The sequence below is a fragment of the Hippocampus comes genome, unplaced genomic scaffold, assembly GCF_001891065.2.
Source record: "Hippocampus comes isolate QL1 unplaced genomic scaffold, H_comes_QL1_v1.1 scaffold416, whole genome shotgun sequence".
In the NCBI taxonomy this organism is placed as follows: Eukaryota; Metazoa; Chordata; class Actinopteri; order Syngnathiformes; family Syngnathidae; genus Hippocampus; species Hippocampus comes.
Window position 1 is genome coordinate 280,672 of NW_017805837.1, and position 17,895 is coordinate 298,566.

At 44.1% G+C, this 17,895-nt stretch overlaps 3 protein-coding genes across 7 annotated transcripts in view; 1 reads left to right on the forward strand and 2 right to left on the reverse strand.

The window, feature by feature from the left end:
• Nucleotides 1–85: 85 nt before the first annotated feature.
• Nucleotides 86–3,418, reverse strand: cbx1b (chromobox homolog 1b (HP1 beta homolog Drosophila)). Of its 3 annotated transcripts, none has more exons than XM_019887820.1 (7): nucleotides 3,215–3,418; nucleotides 2,196–2,278; nucleotides 1,861–1,942; nucleotides 1,329–1,485; nucleotides 996–1,149; nucleotides 785–879; nucleotides 86–603 (listed from the first exon to the last, which is right to left on the reverse strand). In XM_019887820.1, the coding sequence occupies exons 3-7, from the start codon at nucleotides 1,907–1,909 to the stop codon at nucleotides 462–464; spliced, it is 597 nt and encodes a 198-aa protein (XP_019743379.1). In that variant the 5' UTR covers nucleotides 1,910–1,942; nucleotides 2,196–2,278; nucleotides 3,215–3,418; the 3' UTR covers nucleotides 86–461. The 3 variants fall into 3 exon arrangements, with proteins under 3 accessions (XP_019743379.1, XP_019743380.1, XP_019743381.1); XM_019887821.1 differs by having other exon boundaries at nucleotides 1,861–1,945; XM_019887822.1 differs by lacking the exon at nucleotides 2,196–2,278.
• snx11 (sorting nexin 11) lies at nucleotides 1,087–8,569 on the forward strand. Of its 3 annotated transcripts, none has more exons than XM_019887818.1 (7): nucleotides 1,087–1,177; nucleotides 4,950–5,055; nucleotides 5,310–5,396; nucleotides 6,177–6,277; nucleotides 6,367–6,462; nucleotides 6,868–7,095; nucleotides 7,326–8,569. In XM_019887818.1, the coding sequence occupies exons 2-7, from the start codon at nucleotides 5,041–5,043 to the stop codon at nucleotides 7,951–7,953; spliced, it is 1,155 nt and encodes a 384-aa protein (XP_019743377.1). In that variant the 5' UTR covers nucleotides 1,087–1,177; nucleotides 4,950–5,040; the 3' UTR covers nucleotides 7,954–8,569. The 3 variants fall into 3 exon arrangements, with proteins under 3 accessions (XP_019743377.1, XP_019743376.1, XP_019743378.1); XM_019887817.1 differs by lacking the exon at nucleotides 1,087–1,177 and adding an exon at nucleotides 3,823–4,039; XM_019887819.1 differs by lacking the exon at nucleotides 1,087–1,177 and adding an exon at nucleotides 4,059–4,291.
• A 3,725-nt stretch (nucleotides 8,570–12,294) lies between these two features.
• skap1 (src kinase associated phosphoprotein 1) overlaps nucleotides 12,295–17,895 on the reverse strand; it is a 34,142-nt gene continuing 28,541 nt past the window's right edge. The window contains 8 exon segments of the mRNA XM_019887824.1: nucleotides 12,295–12,434; nucleotides 12,513–12,691; nucleotides 12,941–13,276; nucleotides 13,662–13,844; nucleotides 13,917–13,958; nucleotides 14,163–14,184; nucleotides 14,362–14,430; nucleotides 16,664–16,767. Of these exon segments, the coding sequence (XP_019743383.1) occupies nucleotides 16,675–16,767 (93 nt within the window). The 3' untranslated portion in view covers nucleotides 12,295–12,434; nucleotides 12,513–12,691; nucleotides 12,941–13,276; ... (3 more) ...; nucleotides 14,362–14,430; nucleotides 16,664–16,674.

Genomic DNA, 17,895 nt, shown 5'->3' on the forward strand with positions numbered 1-17,895 from the left:
ACATTATTGGCAGAAACAGAAGGCCCCAAACGTTCAAAGGCTGCTTTACCGCGGCGCAACCGATGTCCACACTGAGACAAAGGCATAACAAAAAGTGATTTTATTGTCCAAAAAATGACAGCGAGACATGGAGAAACAACAACCACCACCACCAAGCACGTAGTCATCACGGCAAATGAATCATCATCGGAACACGACGGCTAAGATGGAAGGAGGAAAAAAAAATATATATAAAATGGCACATAAGCATCATGGTAAAAGGTGTGAAATGGCAAAAGTTTAACACTGCATGGACACGGTGTCATGCAGGATGACAACGTTCTAAACACATAAAATCACAACCAACGTCAGACTAACCGTGAATCGTTTAACCCCACTCCCTCCCTTTAAGCTCAAGCTCACTCCTCCTTCGGAACCCAAAGTACAACCAAGTTCAAAACTACACTTTTTTTTTTGTTTTGTTAGTTTTTCTCATCTTTTTTCTCATCTTCGCTGGGGTACGAATGCCAGGTAAGCCGCTCCTCGTAGAAAGAAATGACCACCTGCGGACACTTGACGTTGGCTTCCTTCGCTGGAACCAGGTCTGCTTCGTCAGAATTTTTCCTTCAAGAAATGTTTTAAAAGTGGAGTGAGAACGCTGGAAAGCGGCACCATGACGATGGTAGGGTTGCAAAATTTTCAAAATTGGAGACCGAATGGAACAAATGTTCCAAACTTGAATTTGTTCCATTCAAGTTTGAATTTGTAAATAAAGCTGTTGACATTTCATGCGGTGGGTACGAACCACTTCATGAGGAACATGAGCTCTCCCGTCGAATCGGTGGCTCCGATGATTCTCTCTGGGTCCAAGCCTCTGGCAAAGCCCCTCAGCTTCTCTGTCTGACAAAAACAAAACAACCAAACAACTTATTTTCGGGTTCTCGCTTTTAATCTTGAAAGTGAGCCAACCAAACAAGTTCAATATCTGTGAATTTCCTGCAGTATTTTGAACTCACATCATCTTTCTTCCTCTTGGATTTACTTTCTTCCCCGTCTCCGTCAGCGGATGCCTTTCGTTTGCCCTCGTGCGCCGACTTCTGAGACTGGAGGAACTCTGCGATGAGGTCGGGACAGTCTAGGTTGTCCTCTGGCTCCCAAGTGTTATCTTCCCTGCGCGCGTGCGCACACACAAAAAAAGGTGGGCCACACCACAAACCAGACACATACGATGCATGTTAACAACAGACACACACACACACACACACACACACACACACACACACACACACACAAAAACCAACAACAATCGAAAGTTTTGAATTTAGTGGCGCTCTAAAAACGGCACTCACTCCGAGAATCCTTTCCACTTGAGGAGGTATTCCACCCTCCCTTTGACCACCCGCCGATTCAGGACCTTCTCCACCACGTATTCCTCCTCCTCCTCATCTTCCTCGGCTACATCATCCGCCTTCTTGTCCTTCTTCTCGGGCGCAGGCTGCTTGCTCTCTGGCAGATGACAGTGTACAGTCAGGCATCTAAACAGCGTACATCACAGCTGACCCTACCACGGCTATATATTTTTTTTGTAAATACACAACAAAAAACAGGACTGTGGTTTTAAGGCGAAAAAATCTCATTAATAGCACTGCAAGCCACTAACATAATGCCCATTAAACATTACAACTGGTAATGATTACAGTGTACCATTAGAGGGAGCATGTGTACCACATTTTAAGAATCGTGCAGCATTGAAAATATTAAATGCTAATTAAAATGCAAAAAAAAAAAAATAAATGTAGATTAGACTAAATTGGAAGGCCAGCTCACATAAAAATGGGCCAAATTTAGATGATTTTGTATGACATGAGAGAATGCCCGAACCTTCTGTAACGCTGGGGCCATCGTTGGGGGTTTCGGTAGTCAGGCTCATACTCTTCAGGGAGACCTGGAGACCAGCAGGGTCCTGCTCAAATTGGTAAGAAAGAAGAAAAGCGCATTGCACACATTACAACCAAATCACAAATTAATCAGCTTTAATTTACTAAGTCTAGTTGTCAATGAACACGCTACACTATATGAAAAATAAAATATGTAAGTTGAATTTGTTCAGTACCAAGACTCAATTCACTATCAAATGTATATTATTTTATAATATTAAGCCGGGAAAGTCTCATGGTATGCTGCTACATTGTGGCAGCAAATTTTCCCAAACTTACTTCACAACAAGCAGAAGTTTGCAGAGAGCGATCAGTTCTTCAGAAAGGACGCTTTCAGCGCTTTGACGCCACTCCCGGTTGAACTGGCAAAAAAATAATAATTATAATTATGTTGCTGAGTTAAAAGAAACCATATATACTTGGCTTCAAGAATTTTCGGTCACTTCATGCTAACGTACAACGCAAAACATCATATCTGGCCCGCCACGTCATTTTATGTGGCCCGCAAAAGCCAATCAGACCCGTCAACTTTCATAATGCTTCCTAAAATAGGTCCCAAAATTTCAAATGCCCCTACGTAATAAATGAAAAAACATTGCGGATACGGATTACAGGCATTTCCATTCATTCCAATGGGCAAAGATGTTTTGACACATTTGTGTTTGCAGGGCTGTACAGCATTTGTAGCAAATTAATAATTTTTGCACTATTAAAATGAAACTGGGGAAATTACCCCATGCGAAAAAAAGGACTTTTGTTGAAATGGAAAGCAAAAACTAGTGCGTGTGCATCTAAAAAGCTGGAAGCAACCACCTGTTCAAGCAAGAAGATTGTATGAGAATAACAGATGCAGCAGCAGCTAGTTGGGATGGTAACAAAATAAAACTGGAAACAAAGGCGATTTGGGGGCGTTTTATGCGGCTACGGTCGCCGCTCAGTAACGTGGGGGAATCAAAGCGCTGCACGACAAAGCCGTGCATGCAGGAGGCGGCTAGCATGGAAGGGAGCATTCCACCCTCCATATTGTGTTGTGCTGCCTTCACCTCCAGTCCGATGCATCACGTAGTCTGGCGTCATTTAGATTTGTACGTAGTGTTTTTTTTTTTTCGATTAACACGGGCTCCATTTTGATGCAACGATGTGAAGGTGAATGAGAATGTATTAATGCAAGTGGCTGATGACAAGCTGTACTTGCTCTCTGTCTGCCTCTCGATCTCGCTCGCTCTCACACACACACACACACACACACACATTGTCTTTTAAAGCACTCGCTTTTGGAGGGAAAAAAATTAACTCACCTCTGACTCGCAGTTCGTTTTTTTCGGGAGACCCCCTCCCGAAAAGGATCACAGTGCAACGCTAAGGTTTTTATTGTAGCCCAATAGCGTCGGCGATTCAGTGTTTTGCTTTTCCCTACCTGGTAGGTTACACAGCGAGGCTAGCTTTTTGACTAGCTTGGAGCTAAATGTAGCCGAGCGGCCCCGCCCCTTATCGTCTGAGACGAGTGGGGAAGGAAGTGGCGAAAGGCGGACGTCACACGCATGCGCAATGGCCTTTCACTGGACACTGCGCTTTTTAATACCTTTTTGTGCGCTTTTATTTTTGCGGCGCGAAATTGAAAACAATGTCCACGGTAAGCCAAAGCAGTCATCAGACATGTCACTGGGTGGCGCTGGTATTCAAACCGCCATTGAACAAGCAGAATACCAAAGTTTATTTGGAGACAGGTCTGCACGAGGGGGATTCATGAAGTGCAAGTGCGGTGCACGGGTGCGGCAAGATGGCGACCTTTTTGCATCATAACTACATTTATTTATATTTCATATGCTACACGTAACACTTATTGTAATGCAATTAAACAATGCGCATGCGTAAAAAGGGAGGGGTGGTGCTCCCCTCCATCCTTCCACCCACTGACGTCACGCTTCGAAGGCGTGAGGCTAGCCGGGCTAGCATACAGTAGCTCTCGTGTGACTTGCGAAATGGAGACGGAAGCTGTTGGACTAACAAACCGCCAGACTGAAACCCGGGAAGCTTTCGGCTCTTGTTTGAGGAACATCGACCAGACGGCTCACTTTAAACCCAATACACTCGCTTGCCAATTTACAAACGCTTTGTGGAAAGTAAGTCCGCCAGAATTAGCTTTTAGCTCCTGTTGGCTTTTTGCGCAACAACAAATACTGTACTGACAGCTTTTCTTAAAGTACCAGTCCCTTCAAATGTTAATTTGACAAACATGTATGGTTAAATATCACTTTTGTAGTCGTTGTGTCAACTACTTGTGAACAAGTGTGCAGGCTGGCGTCATAAATGACGTTGCAAATCGTTCCAAATTGGCAACGGTTAGTTTGACATGCTTACCACGAACGAGACAGGTGAGGCATTCAAAACGTGTGTTGGTGTAAGAATGATATCTATCTTTAAAAAAAAAAACAACTTAAAAGTAAATTGGTTATTAGACATCGAGTGTGTCCAGCCTAATCCTCTGATTTTGATGCACCACGTGTCAGTAACACAATCTGCACGTTTTTCAACTCAATCGATTAGTCTCCCTCCTTGGCCTTGTGATGGCCAGCTGAGTCACTGCTCGATGGCCTGTCAGTGTTGTAATGGAAACCACAAGGTACAGTTCTTCTCGGATGTGCGTGTCAATGCTGAAGAATCGAACTGAAATTATTACAGTTAAAAGAAAGAAATCAGTCAAGAAATGTGCAAAGAGGTTAAGATGTAAAAATCATTTCATTTCGTGGAAAATTGTCTGTTTTTTTATAAAGTACATAATTATAGTTTGTACTTTTCTTCAGAACGTGTAAATTTTTTTTTATGCTGGTGTTCTTTGAGGGCAGTGGATGGGTTAAACGCATTTCCATTTGTTTATGGAGAAATATGATGAGTAAATAGCGTTCGGAGTGACCAATGTGTTTGCTGTAGGTGAGCCCTCCCACCCCCCCAGCATTCACGCCATTCGTCATTTCGTGTGTGACTCGTAAAAGTGCAATGAGAGTGACTTGAACTTCTTTTCTTGCTTCGCAGGCTGAGTCATGGTCACACTTCAGCATGTGAATTGAAACCGCTTCTTGTGTCTCATCTCTGTCGGCACGCCGGCATCTTTGCGCCAGTGACCATGAACCACGAAGATGTAAGTCACCTTTTCGTATTCATCAATTTATTGTCCCTACATGCAACACCCCTTCCACCACATGTATTTTTAAGAATCAAGTGTGCCGTGCAGTGCGTGTCTTAATGGCCAACATTTATTTTATATGTTTTAAGTAACGTCTTCTTGGTCAAAATTCCAGTTGTAGCACATCAGTGATGCCAGCGTTTTGGATGACAAAAATATTGACCGTAGAAATATTTAAAGGATGCATTTTTTCCCCCGCCTCAATGTAGGAGTTTGTTGCCGTGCGAGTTCAAGATCCCCGCGTGCAGAACGAAGGCTTGTGGAATTCGTACGTGGATTACAAGATCTTCCTCCATGTGAGTGACTGTAATTTGTTTGTTTCAGATTGATTTTGAACTACGACTGTTTGAATTTTGACTGTTTAGTTTTCCTGCTGTTTTTGTTACTGGTGACACAAGCAAGACCAGCATGAAAACAAAACATAGCTTTTTTTTTTTTTTTTAAAGCATGGCTCCTGTCAGTAATCATTAATTATAGATTATAAAGCAAGACATAAAATAGACAATAAACAAATATTGACTTATTTTATTATTCGAAGAAACTATTGAAAAACACCCATTTAAATATCTTTATAGAATGTCACTTGCTTTAATTCGTCAAAAAGCTGGACCATGACATACCACACCTCTTTTTAATCTGAGACAGATGACGTCAGCAGATAGTTTTCCTGACATTGTTGTGGCAACTGTCTGTCTTTAGCACTGCCAAGTCAGCAGCAGTGACGAGCCCCCCACTCCCCCCCCGCCCCACCACCCACCCCCCTCGTGATCTTCCGTCACTGTCATCCACTTGACTCCTGACTGTGCACAAATGGACCAAAAAAAAAAAGAAAAGAAAACGTCATACTGTATCAACGTGAGACAAATCTGAACTGGAAAAACAAAATATGTAGTCACCTCGAAGTAGTTTCATGGGACCAATGTTAACGCGAGGTGAACTGGTAAATTATAGCAGCAATATAGATGAACAGAAAAAAAGAGGAAACAACCTTTTTTTTTTGGTCCACTATGCAACTGACATCACAACTACTCCAGCGGTGTTGATGCTAAAGTGTGTTTTGCTTTGTGCGCTTGCAGACAAACAGTAAGGCGTTCACCGCCAAGACGTCATGCGTGCGGCGGCGCTACAGCGAGTTTGCATGGCTGAAGAAGAAGCTGCAGAAGAACGCCGGCTTGGTGTGAGCTTAGCACATTTACTCTTTGGCATCTGCAAATTCGTTTCCGTTTTGATGTCAGAGTTTGACAAGAGATTTTTGTGGTGCTCTAGGCCCGTTCCAGACCTTCCTGGAAAGTCCTTCTTCTCCTTCAGCAACGAGGATTTCTTGGAGCGGAGGCGTCAAGGACTTCAAGTATTTCTGGACAAGTCAGTCCTATCTTCACAGCCAATATTGACCGCTGAGTATTCACCAATACTATATACCGATACCACAATTACTTCGGATAGGAGCGGTATCAGTGGCTGGTATCAGCATCCTTTTGAGTACCTAATACCTTGAAAGAAGGCTGGTATCGGCCTAAGACTGTAGCTGGTCTCGGTATTTGCCCATTCATAGTTTTATGTGTATTTTTTTGTCTTGTTTTGTTTTTTTGTTGAGTGTATTTATGTGCATGTTGTTTTTGTTTCTGAATATATATTGTTTTTTTTTTTTTTTTTGTGATTTTTATTTATTTATTTTGGCTATTTTTGGGTGTGTTTAATGACTTGTTTTTTATTTGGGTGTCTGCGTTTGTTGATCTTTTTTATTTTTGGTGTGCGTGTGTGTTCCAGGGTGGTGAACATGACTGTGTGTCTGTCAGACAGCCAGCTTCACCTGTTCCTGCAGACGCAGCTGCCCGTGGGCCACATTTTGGACTGCGTGCAAGGCCACACCCCCTACTCGGTGACGGACGCCATCCTGACTTACGCCTCATCCAATCGGGGCTGGGCTCAGGCTCAGGAGGAGGACGCCGTCATCAAGGAGCCCAGTCTCAATGTGTCATACGAGTCCATGGAGAGGTGAGGGTGTCGCCGTGGCAACCAACTGTTCAGTCTCAACTCATTCGCGACTCATTGAAAGTTTGGTATTTGGTACGATATTATCTAAAAACGTGAATTTGATGAGAACCCGAAGAACAAATGAACCAATGGTGCGTTCCTCGTGAAGAAAGTAAATAGAAAATTTGAGGATGTGAATATTTTCTGTATGTTCTTTAGTTCACCGTTTCAACTTAAAATCTTCTCCACAGCCCGGCTCCTCATCACCCTCGCCCTCACAACAAAGACATCAGTAGCCTGGTGCTCTCCTCATGCATCGACGACGACATAAACGAACCGTGCGACACGACCGCCCGGGCCGAAACCACGCCGGCCATTTTCTACCTGGGAGACGGCCTGGACGAGCGGACGCCGCCTGAAGACGCCACGCACGGGAGCAGTCGCATGGAGACGCCAGTGGAGGTCCACTCTCCTGGCATTGAGGAGAAAGCACAGGTGGTGGTCCTGGTTAGTAGTTCAGAGGTAGAGAAAGAACTGGTGGCTGAGATGGTCGGCCTAAGGCAGGGAGTGGTAAGCAATGAGGACGCCGCCCAGCTCTCGTCATCCAACGAGAGCATTGTACAAGTCAGCGATGACGAAGACGTGGTCAACCCAAACTGTTTGGCACCAAACGGCTTCCCCAAGATGTCTCCTGAGGATGACAGCCGCTGGCCGCGTGTGTCCGGCGGAACCGCTGCGGACCTCCAAGTGAACGGGAGCTCTGACCGTGAGCTGAGTAACTCTTTGGACATCAATTTTGCAGAGAACGACTTCAGCGTGTTGGAGAGCAGCTCCGCTCCCGAGTTAGCCGGCGGAAAACACTCACCGTTGACAGACTGAAGACAATGTTTGGTTTTTAAAGGATAGTTTGGTTTTTTTTTTAACTGAAACATTTACTTGAATGCTTAATGGCAGGCTCCTCTGTTTTGCCCACCCTTGAAAATATTCTTACTGTCTATAGTTGCCACAAGATCTGAATTTGAATTGAATCTCCTCCTTTCATGTCAACATTCCATGACACCAAAGCAATACTTTGGTGACATAACAACCCCCCCCCCTCCCCCGGCTAATCTGCTAATAAGGTAATCGTGAATATGTAAGAGGAAATCTATATCACTTTTTTGGAGGTTAAACTCTGATTTTTTTTTTTCGAGACAGTGTGAAAGAAGTTGTACATTTTTTGTGACTTCTCATGTAGAAAAAACTGAGTAAAATATTTTTTCAAAACTATACTTGTTGAGAAATTCTTTGACCATCAATTTTGCAACAAAAAACAGACTGCAGAGAATCTGTTGTTATTCATCTTTTTTTTTTAATCTAATTTAAATATTTAAAATCCACTTGAGGGCGGCCTGGTGGTGGACTGGTGAGCGCGTCGGCCTCCCAGTGCTCCGGCCTTCCTGTGTGGAGTCCTGTGTGGAGTTTGCATGTGTGTGTGTGTGGTTGATTATTTGAATACCACAAGAGAGTTTTAATAAAACATTGACCTTCAGAAAAGTATGTAATAAAACTGAATTGAACTTAAATTGGTTTGCGCTTCAGTTTCCAGTGCAGATCCCGGCCCTCCCGTGTGAAGCCTGTTAGTGCAGCTAATAAACTGAATATTCTCAACTCAACTCAACTGTATTTATAGAGCACTTTCAAACAGCCATCGCTGCATACAAAGTGCTGTACATGGAGCAATTCAACATATACAACAAACAGTAAAGCAAATCGGTAATAAAGACGGTAGGAAGCACCGAACAGCAAAACCAAGAACAAATCTAAGTCATGCTGAGTCAAATGCCAAAGAATACAAGTGAGTTTTGAGGCGGGTTTTGAAGATGGGCAGCGAGGAGGCTTGCCGAATGTTCAGTGGGAGGTCATTCCAGAGAGAAATTTTGTTCAAACGTTGACATTCAGAAAAGCATATGATAAAACTAAACAGCATTCTAGCTGGGAGCCCCTGGTCCACTGGGGAGTCCTTACCGTTGTGTGTATGTGCGTGTGTCTGTCCGTGCGCACGTGCACCAACACTGAGACACCCATTTATCTTTGCACGCCCAAAAATTTTACATGTAACTTTGTCATGGAAGAACCCCGCCTATTGCGTTGGAGTGGCTTTCACAACGACAAGTAGGAAGTTGAGAGACAAAAGGACACGGACACCCGTGGCAGGAGAGATGAAACCACAGTGAGTTGGTCGGATCTCTGCAGATAAATCCCATACCTGAGCTTTATTGAAAGTCTCACGAATTGCAACAGCACAATCAATACAAGAATCAATATGAGATTACGTGAACATGCATGGGAACTTCAACACTTGTTCTATTCAAAGATACTTGTTTACTCTGACCATATGTGCGCCCCTCCCCCTGTCTTTATGCGTATTTTAAGCTGGGCGGCCAGGTTGCCCTCACCTTGTCAAGGGTGGCAGCCCGACTTGTGTTCCTGGGATTGTAGTTAGTATGCTATTCTCTGAACTATGGTAAAATGAGTGAAATAACACAGCATATATACTGTATATATAGGACTAGATGTGAGTATGTGTGTAGTTGTGTAGACACGTAGAGAATAAATGATTGGAACATTACATTTGATAATATGGTCCATACTGGTCCCCAAAGAATCACGGTGAAATCAAATTTCATTTAATATTGGGCAGGAAACATGGGTCGACTTTCTGCAGGGCCCCAATAACTTTTCCCCCTCAAAGTATTCCCTGTCTTTGAGAATACACACCACAACCACTTCCAAAAAAAAGTTGACCGAACTACGAAAATGCCTCAATGGGAGGGTTGTCCCCAACGACCGGGAAGAGGATAATTTGCCAAAATTTTGCAAAGCGCTTTATTGAAGCCGTTGTGGAAGCGCTGTAGAAATCAAAATGTATTCTAACTGGGAAAGTCAATTCCTTTTGTGTTTTTGCATACTTGGCCAATACGACACATTTGATTCCGATTCCGATTGCTTGCCAAACGCCTTTGTGGTTACCTGGACAGTAGGGGGCGATATAGACGAAGGAGAACCATTCCACCAAGAAGAAGAATAAGAACAAGCACAAGAACGGTAGCACATCCGGTTCAATGAGCAAGTGTTTCCGCTTTTCACAAGCCGTGTTTTCAGTAAGTCATTTTAACATTTTAAACTAACTATTCGCCGTTTATCTGTTCGTGTGTTTATGTAGACAACTGAGGAGCATAATAACGACACGTTGCTCCTGTAATTTGTTTGTTGTTACTCACTAAGTCACTGGAAGGTATCGTAAAAAACAAAGTCAGCAAAGGGGCCAGTTAGCGAGCATGCCGCTGACAAGTCGACCTCAGCTGGATATCATAAGGCAATCGAGAAGAGCGTTTGACTTGAATGTTATTTTGTATGTTTTCCACACCAAAGCTGCTGTAACCAGTGGAAGTGTGATGGCTTCACATCTGGGGGCAGATTTGTCTTAAAACGATTCACACAAATGCATCCGTGACTTTTTTTTTCACTTGTTTTTCGAAATATATTTGTGACTTTCACAAACTAATTACAAAATTTCAAAAAAATATATGTTGATAATATCCACAAATATACTCGTCATTTGCACACGTGGTTTTAAATTCAAACGTATAGTCGTGATAAATGCACACACAACATAAAAAAAAACAATGAGGCATATCGCAATAGTTCATTGTATGTCAGGTGTGACGAGGGGGCCACGAGCGGATCGCTCAGACTGATGCGGTGCATGTGGAGGCATAGTTGGAAATGGATGGGTTGAAAGTAAAAGTCTGCCACTTTATGAATCGTGACTCAAATCATGAAAAAAAAAAACTTTTTGGAACACTGTACTTTGTTTTTTTTCTGCCTGACCAGATTGAAAAGGCTCCTGGCCCAAAGGTGCAGCTGACAGATTCGGAGGACATGCAGAAGGGAGGCCAACCTGCATTTAAACACATGAGTATTGAGCCTTGTTGTGTGCTTGGAGAGCTGATGTCTGATGTCACGTCGCACCATAAGGTGGAGGTATGTGCGCCCGCCTGTCTCTCACTCAACTTCAACTTCTGCTCCGTGTACTGCACAACATTGTCAACAACTCATTGACAACCCGAACATCATCAAGCACTTCCCAGAAGAGTGTGATCATGATGTTGTGGAGTACATGGCACTTAGTTTTTGTCTCAGTGAGAGAAGTCGGACGTGCCCATGTCCACCTTGCTGTGTCATGAGATGTGACATCACACATGAGCTGGTCAAGCACATGCAAGACTTCAGCTGATCCCATCTCGGGCCTGTCGTCAGTGTTTGTGTGTGTGCAACTAGAACTGGCCCACACAAACATTGACTGGTAAAATGCTTTCACATTGTCCTGTTAGCTTTTCTGTCCAATAAATTGTTGAACTTGAATTCGAGTCTTTGCCTTTCATGACTAAGTCCATCCTCAACTCACTCGAAGCCTTTCATGCTGAGTGGTCACTGCAGCGGAAGACTTCTCAAAGACTTAAGTTTTGAGGAGAGAGTTGCACCTCAGTCACTCGTATGGCCACAAGTGTAACACTGCCATTCTGTTGGTCTCCACATGACTCGAAACTCCAAGAATTGAGCTTTTGGGTCATGTGAAACCGACGGGAACAGTGAAGAGACTGTCTGGTGTGACCGAAGGGCAGCTCTCACCTCAAAACTCAAGTGGGACTTAGAAATTTTTCTGCAAAGCCTGCCCAAACCACACCCAATTTCACATCCACCAATCACGGCTAGGCATGCATTTGCATAAATTTGCATAACCAATCAGAACGCTCCGATTTGCATAGCCACGCCCACTTTCAAGTATCTGACCAATCAAATCGCTCCAAATCTGCATAACCACGCCCCCTGATGAGACAGCCAATCACGGAACGCCTAATCTGCATAACCACACCCCCAATTCCGACAATCACAGCATGTTATTGCCATGCTCCACCCACTTCCACGGCCATCAGCGAATCATGAGCCATCATTCCAGCTATGCCACACCCACTTTCCTCAATTTTTCTGCCCAGGGGAAAAAAAAATCCCAGAAAAAAAAAAATCCAGAAAAAAATTTTGGAAAAAAAATTTAGAAAAAATTTTTAGAAAAATTTTTTTGAAAAAAATTTGAGAAAAAAAACTTAGAATGTATATATTTTTTCATGTTCTATTTTTGTGATGTGTTTAGGATTGAAGTTGAGTGTTCAAGTGTTCTTTGTAATCAAGCTTTATTTCTTTTGCAGAACAGACAATCACAAAGCAGAGGAAAAAGTTGCAAGTTGGATGGCAGTCTGCACGTCGCTGGGTGGCGAAGTGGTCGGCTCGTGAGAAGAACGGAGGACAGGTGTGTTGACCTGAGAGGAAAGACATCCATGAGTTACACGCAAGTCAATGTCTTGTGCAGACAAAGATTTTTTCGGCATGAAACTTACCAGCGAGAGAGACAAGTTGTTGGGTCTTTTGTGGAGGAAGCCGATCATGTTCACTGCTGCCTGAAGAGGAAGAAAAAAAAAAAGTAGTCTTGAACTCTGCGGAGAACATGCTTGTTGAAATGAGCCTTCTTACCAGCAGATGGCTCAGTTACATTTCACCTGATATTCCACGGGTTCATCTGGATGACAAAGTGCAGGTGAGTAGACACAAATTACAAACCAAAATGCAGTTCCATTTTAATCAAAGCTGCTGCTGCACGAGCTCTTCAATTTTCAACTGATTGATTCACTGGAATCTTTTGCTGCAACACTTGGTCCAGCATGATCACCACCAACAAGCCAAGCAGCTCCTGGTCCAGTGACTCATCCAAGGTGGTCAAACCTGCCAATGCCACAAACGAGAGACCCATCGAGCTCCTTTTTCATACCTTTGAACGGCAACGTTGAAAATGGAGCAGACAAGCTTGTCGCATTTGTCTCTTTGCCCAGCAGGTGGAGGGTCTGACTGGAAGCTGCACTGCATGCAGAATGAAAGAAAAAGCAGGTGAGTGTGCTTGAAAATTCAATGTGCCGTGCTTTTTGTTTGTAGCTTCAGTCACCTGACAGCGTGCATGACATCAGGTGGATCGTGACGCCATGTTTCCTGAGGCCCTGCACCAGCGCCGCCTCCAACCAACAGTTCCAGGACTTGATTGCAATTTTGCGACAGGCCCAAACGTTGACGACTCGACTTCACAACGTGTCATCTGGTTCTTCAGCACCACCTGGTGGATGAGAGCAGGACAAACGCACTTGTTGAGGAAATGTGTTGGGGCCACTCTCCCGCCCTTTTCCCCTCCCCCATTTCCCCCTGGTGCAACACCTGATTCAAATGATCAGATCATCAGCAAGGTCGGCGGAAGCCAGACAGCGAATCTGATCATTTGTCTCAGTGTGAGAGAGAGCCAGAAAAGAGCACCACCACCGTTTGATTTTAGCCACAGGTGCGCCTACTCAACCAGAGGAGCTGGTTGAGTTGGAGGTCCTGTGGTTAAATCAAACTTTTCAGATTTCTGGATTTGACACCTGTGCTCAATCTTTAGTCAATCACCTGCTGATTTAATTACGAGTACTCTCACTTGTGCACCTGTGGGAAAATGTTTGCTTTACTTGTGAAGAGAGTAGAGCTGGACGTTTCTTCGACAGCACAGTGGCCTGAAAGACACGGTAACGTTAGCTCTTGACTCTTAAATATTCAAACCTTCCAAGTGTGTGGCCGGGCACCCCGATATTTGGAAGACCCAAAGGCCACAGGATGGCAGCCATTTTAAGGGTCATTCTGTCGAGGTGAGCCTGCATAGACAGAAATGAGAATCGACACATTTGGGATTTAGTTTGATCTGTATTCAAATGCGGCAATTTTACCTTGTTGCAGTCAATTTGGCCATTCTGTAGAAGATGCAAAGCCTGTGGACAGAAAAGAGACAAATTAGTTGGGCTTGCTCCAAATGGTTCACAATTAAAATTCCACATTGAAACGCACAGCAAGTGTCCCATTTTAGACGCCATTTTAAGATTTGTACCTGTGAACAGAAATGACACAATTAGTATGTACACATGCGTATTAATTCGGTTTAATTGTTAATTTAGAAATGAGTTGTGTCTACTTACCCTCTGGTCGAACGTAGCTTTCCTAAGGAAGTTGGGGGAAAAAAAGCGTTTGTTGCAAAGTAAGGTCGCAGGAGACGTTCATTGCAATGCTCGAGCAAACATTTTTGCTTTGCATGTTTGCCAGGTGCGAGCACGATTAAAGTGCTGCTTTCCATTCAATGTGAGTGTTTTAATAAGCTATTAAAGAGTAAAAAGTCACCTTGTTGGAGTTCTGCGTGATCTTGTGGACAGGCGTGCGGAGCAGGAGCAGTGTGTGGACGAGCGGAGGCTGTCGAAGGTGAGAAAGAATGATTGCCTATTTGTCGCCGCTTAAATAGGTTTCCGGTGATGACGTCACTTCCGGGAAGGAAAAAATATTTAAAAGAGTAAGTGAAGACCCGGGCTCGAACCTGAGTTCACCAGTCGGGACTCCCAGTCATATACCATTGTGCTACTATCTGTCAGTGATAACGATCGCTTTTACGTATATGTTAACAAAGAAGATGAATGTGAACGAAAAAAAGCAGGAGTGCTGAGTGCCAATAACCGGACTCGAACATGAGTTCACCAGGCAGGACTCCCAGTCGTATACCATTTGGCTATTGTCTGACAGTGAAAATGCTTGCTTTTACATCTACACTATAACAAAGAAGGTGAATGTGGGAAAGAAGGTTAGGGTCAACACCGGGGCTCGAGCTTGAGCTCACCAGTGGAGAGTCATAGTCGTAGACCATTGAGCTATAGACTGACAGTATCAACAGTGACTTTTACGTTTCTAATTATTATCAGATACTGCACTCTAAAGACCAACCAAATTACAGTAAAAGCTGTCTGCGTGGTCGAATGGATAAAGACATGACGTGGTCCACGGGCATCCCGGGTCCGGTTCTTGCTCAATTTATCAATGTAGCAGGCAGTGGGGCTCGAACCCGGGTCGCCTGACTACACTCGTCGTCTTTTACCATTAGTCCATTCTGCCGCGAAAATTTCGAAAAAATTATATGTAATCATAAGTCAACATCTTTATTTGAGCTGTTAAATTGTTGGCATCTCTCGGAGTGAGTGGCCTCTTGTGTTCCAAACTTCGCCCCTCAACTTCGTGACGGCACTCGAACCTAACCCATTCGCCCTCAACCTCACCAGTTTCTCCCCTCCGCTCCCTTCATAATGCCATCCTGAGATCAGGAGAGGGAGTTTGCAAAGCCAACTTGGTTTGAAATTGAAGACAAGCATTACAAAGAGATTGTGTCGTTTCTTACTTTGCTTTATTGGTGATATTGAATAAAGGGCTTGAACAAAACACACAAGTTTCTTGTCTGCTTCAGTCACAAATAAAACATCCATCTGCACACTTCCAAACGTGGAATTCATTGTTTCAAGATGCTTTGTTGAGAAGGGCAACTCTGCTGGAAAGTTGAGACGCAAGTCTTATCTGGGTGGTCTCGGCTGGTCCAAACGGGTCCGGAGGCTGAAGAACCTGCAACGGCTAAAGAATCACTGTGGAATCAAACTTCATTTCATATTGGGCAGCAACCATGGGGCGACTTTCTGCAGGGCCCCAATAACAGGAAATCAGAAAAAAACCCTACTATATATATATATATATATATACACACACACACACACACACACACACATATACATATACTACTTTACTGAACTCTAGCTGAGGCCCGTGGTTCACTGGTTAGTGTGTTAACTTCCCAGTACAAAGGAGCAGGGTTCGATCCCGTGTCTGGCCTCCCGATGTGTCGCTTGCGTGCTCTCCCTCTACTGGGCACTGTGGTTTGTTCTTTTCAGACCATTAAATCCAGCACAACTCTTGTAAGAATAAGTGGATCAGGATGGATGGATGGACATTTATTTGAACACTTTGATAGCATGCTTCAAAATGATCAATGGTGTCGTCTCTTTTGGAACAGCAGGGGGCGCCAGAGTCCTGCAGAAGCTCGATTCGTCAGCTCATCTTGGGCAAGCAAGCAAATTTACATTGACACTTCTGGACAATTTCCGGTCTTCGCTTCATCTCATGTGCTTATTTTTATAATGTGGGAGGAAACCTTCACATGCGCAGTAACCCAAAATTCAAACCCTTCAACTGCAATTGTGATGCAGAAGCGCTCGCCACATGTTCACGATCCATCCGTTTTCTGATCCGCTCGTCCTCACAAGCGTCCCGGGGCGTGCTGGAGCCTATCCCAGCTGTCTTTGGGGGACACCCTGAACCGGTTGCCAACCGGATCGCAGGGCACACACAGACTTGATGCGTCTCGCTTGACCTTTTGCACTCTGAACTTCAGGGGAAACTCTGCCGTCTGGTGGCCAAGATAGAAACCTGCAACTGACATCCCCCAGCAGACCTCAAATAGTTCATCGTCTGCAAACTTCATTCCTGAGTGACTGAACACCTGCAGCATAATTGTGTGATCTTTGTCAATAACTCAAATTTCATTTTCAGAAAAAAATCCCCCTGTGTTGCCTGTTGTTAGAATTGGTCGCTTTGGGGGCTGCTTCGCCCGTACCTTGCTGCGGCTCACAGGATATAGGCCGGGTGCATAAAGTCCTTGGGGACGATCCCCACGACGCCATTCAGGTCGCCGACCCACCAGCCATCGATGTTGTATTCCTGAAAGCGATGAAACATAACAGCTGTCAATCATTCTCATTGTGAAGAAGATTGGAGCGTTCGGGACAATTCAAAACAAAAGGGAGACATTTTTTTTTTCTACCTTTTACACTGCGATTCAAAATTAAACCACAATCAACAAAATGCGTCCATATTATTATATTTAACGATCCAGCAATCGTTAAATATGAAACAAGATTAACTCGTGTTGCCTCGAGTCCTAAAATGATATTTGTGCCGCACAATATGAAAAAAAAAAAACTTTAAATGAAAGAATTTAGCCGGCGGCGGCAGGACAACTTGATGTTAATTGGCTCTTGATTGCATAACTTGGTTTTAATTGCTGCTGTTTTTGTTGGAGCTGCTGGAGAAGGAGGAGACGTCAATAGAAAAACAAAACAAAAAAATTACAATAATGCAATGTGGACCTTTAAGTTCCTATAAACGGTACATCTTGATCAGTATATCACTGTCAATAATTTCAGACAGTATTTTGTTGGCTACTTTATGGGGGAAATGCTTTCAATGATATTAATCGAGAACCATGAAAACAACGCACATTATAATTATTGTTAGTTGTGTCAACTAACAATAATTATTAAATTGAGATCTCGTATCAGACAGTTCACCGACATTTCTGTTGTACGCGTGTCTCGTCAGCGGGCGAACTTTCGGCTGTTTGAAAACGACGGTTGGCCACGTTCAAACTCAGCTTGGGGGCAAACGTCAAGCGACAGCAAGCATGCGTACATTGGATCAAATTTTGAAACTCGCTCTCTGTCCATCAATGGGCTCAGCATGATGTAGAGGAAGATGTCCACAATGGCGGCGGTCTTGGTGGCGAGTCATCAGGGAAAATGGGGGGTGCGCGGGGGTGGTTGGCCACAGAAAGGGATGAGCGGCGCAGCACTCTCGCAGCGACAAGAGAATTGTATTTATCTGCGCCGCCCATCTGTGCAAAACACTTTCAAATTCTCCCCCGGAAAGGTCTTTTGGATTATCAGCGGCACCATTTTAATACGAGAGGGGCGCGGTGCGAGGCGGGGTGGCGGAGCCAACGGCTGCGGGAAGTCTGTCAGGCGTGCAGAGTCCATCTTCCTCGCGCTCGCAACGGGTTCATCCAGAGTA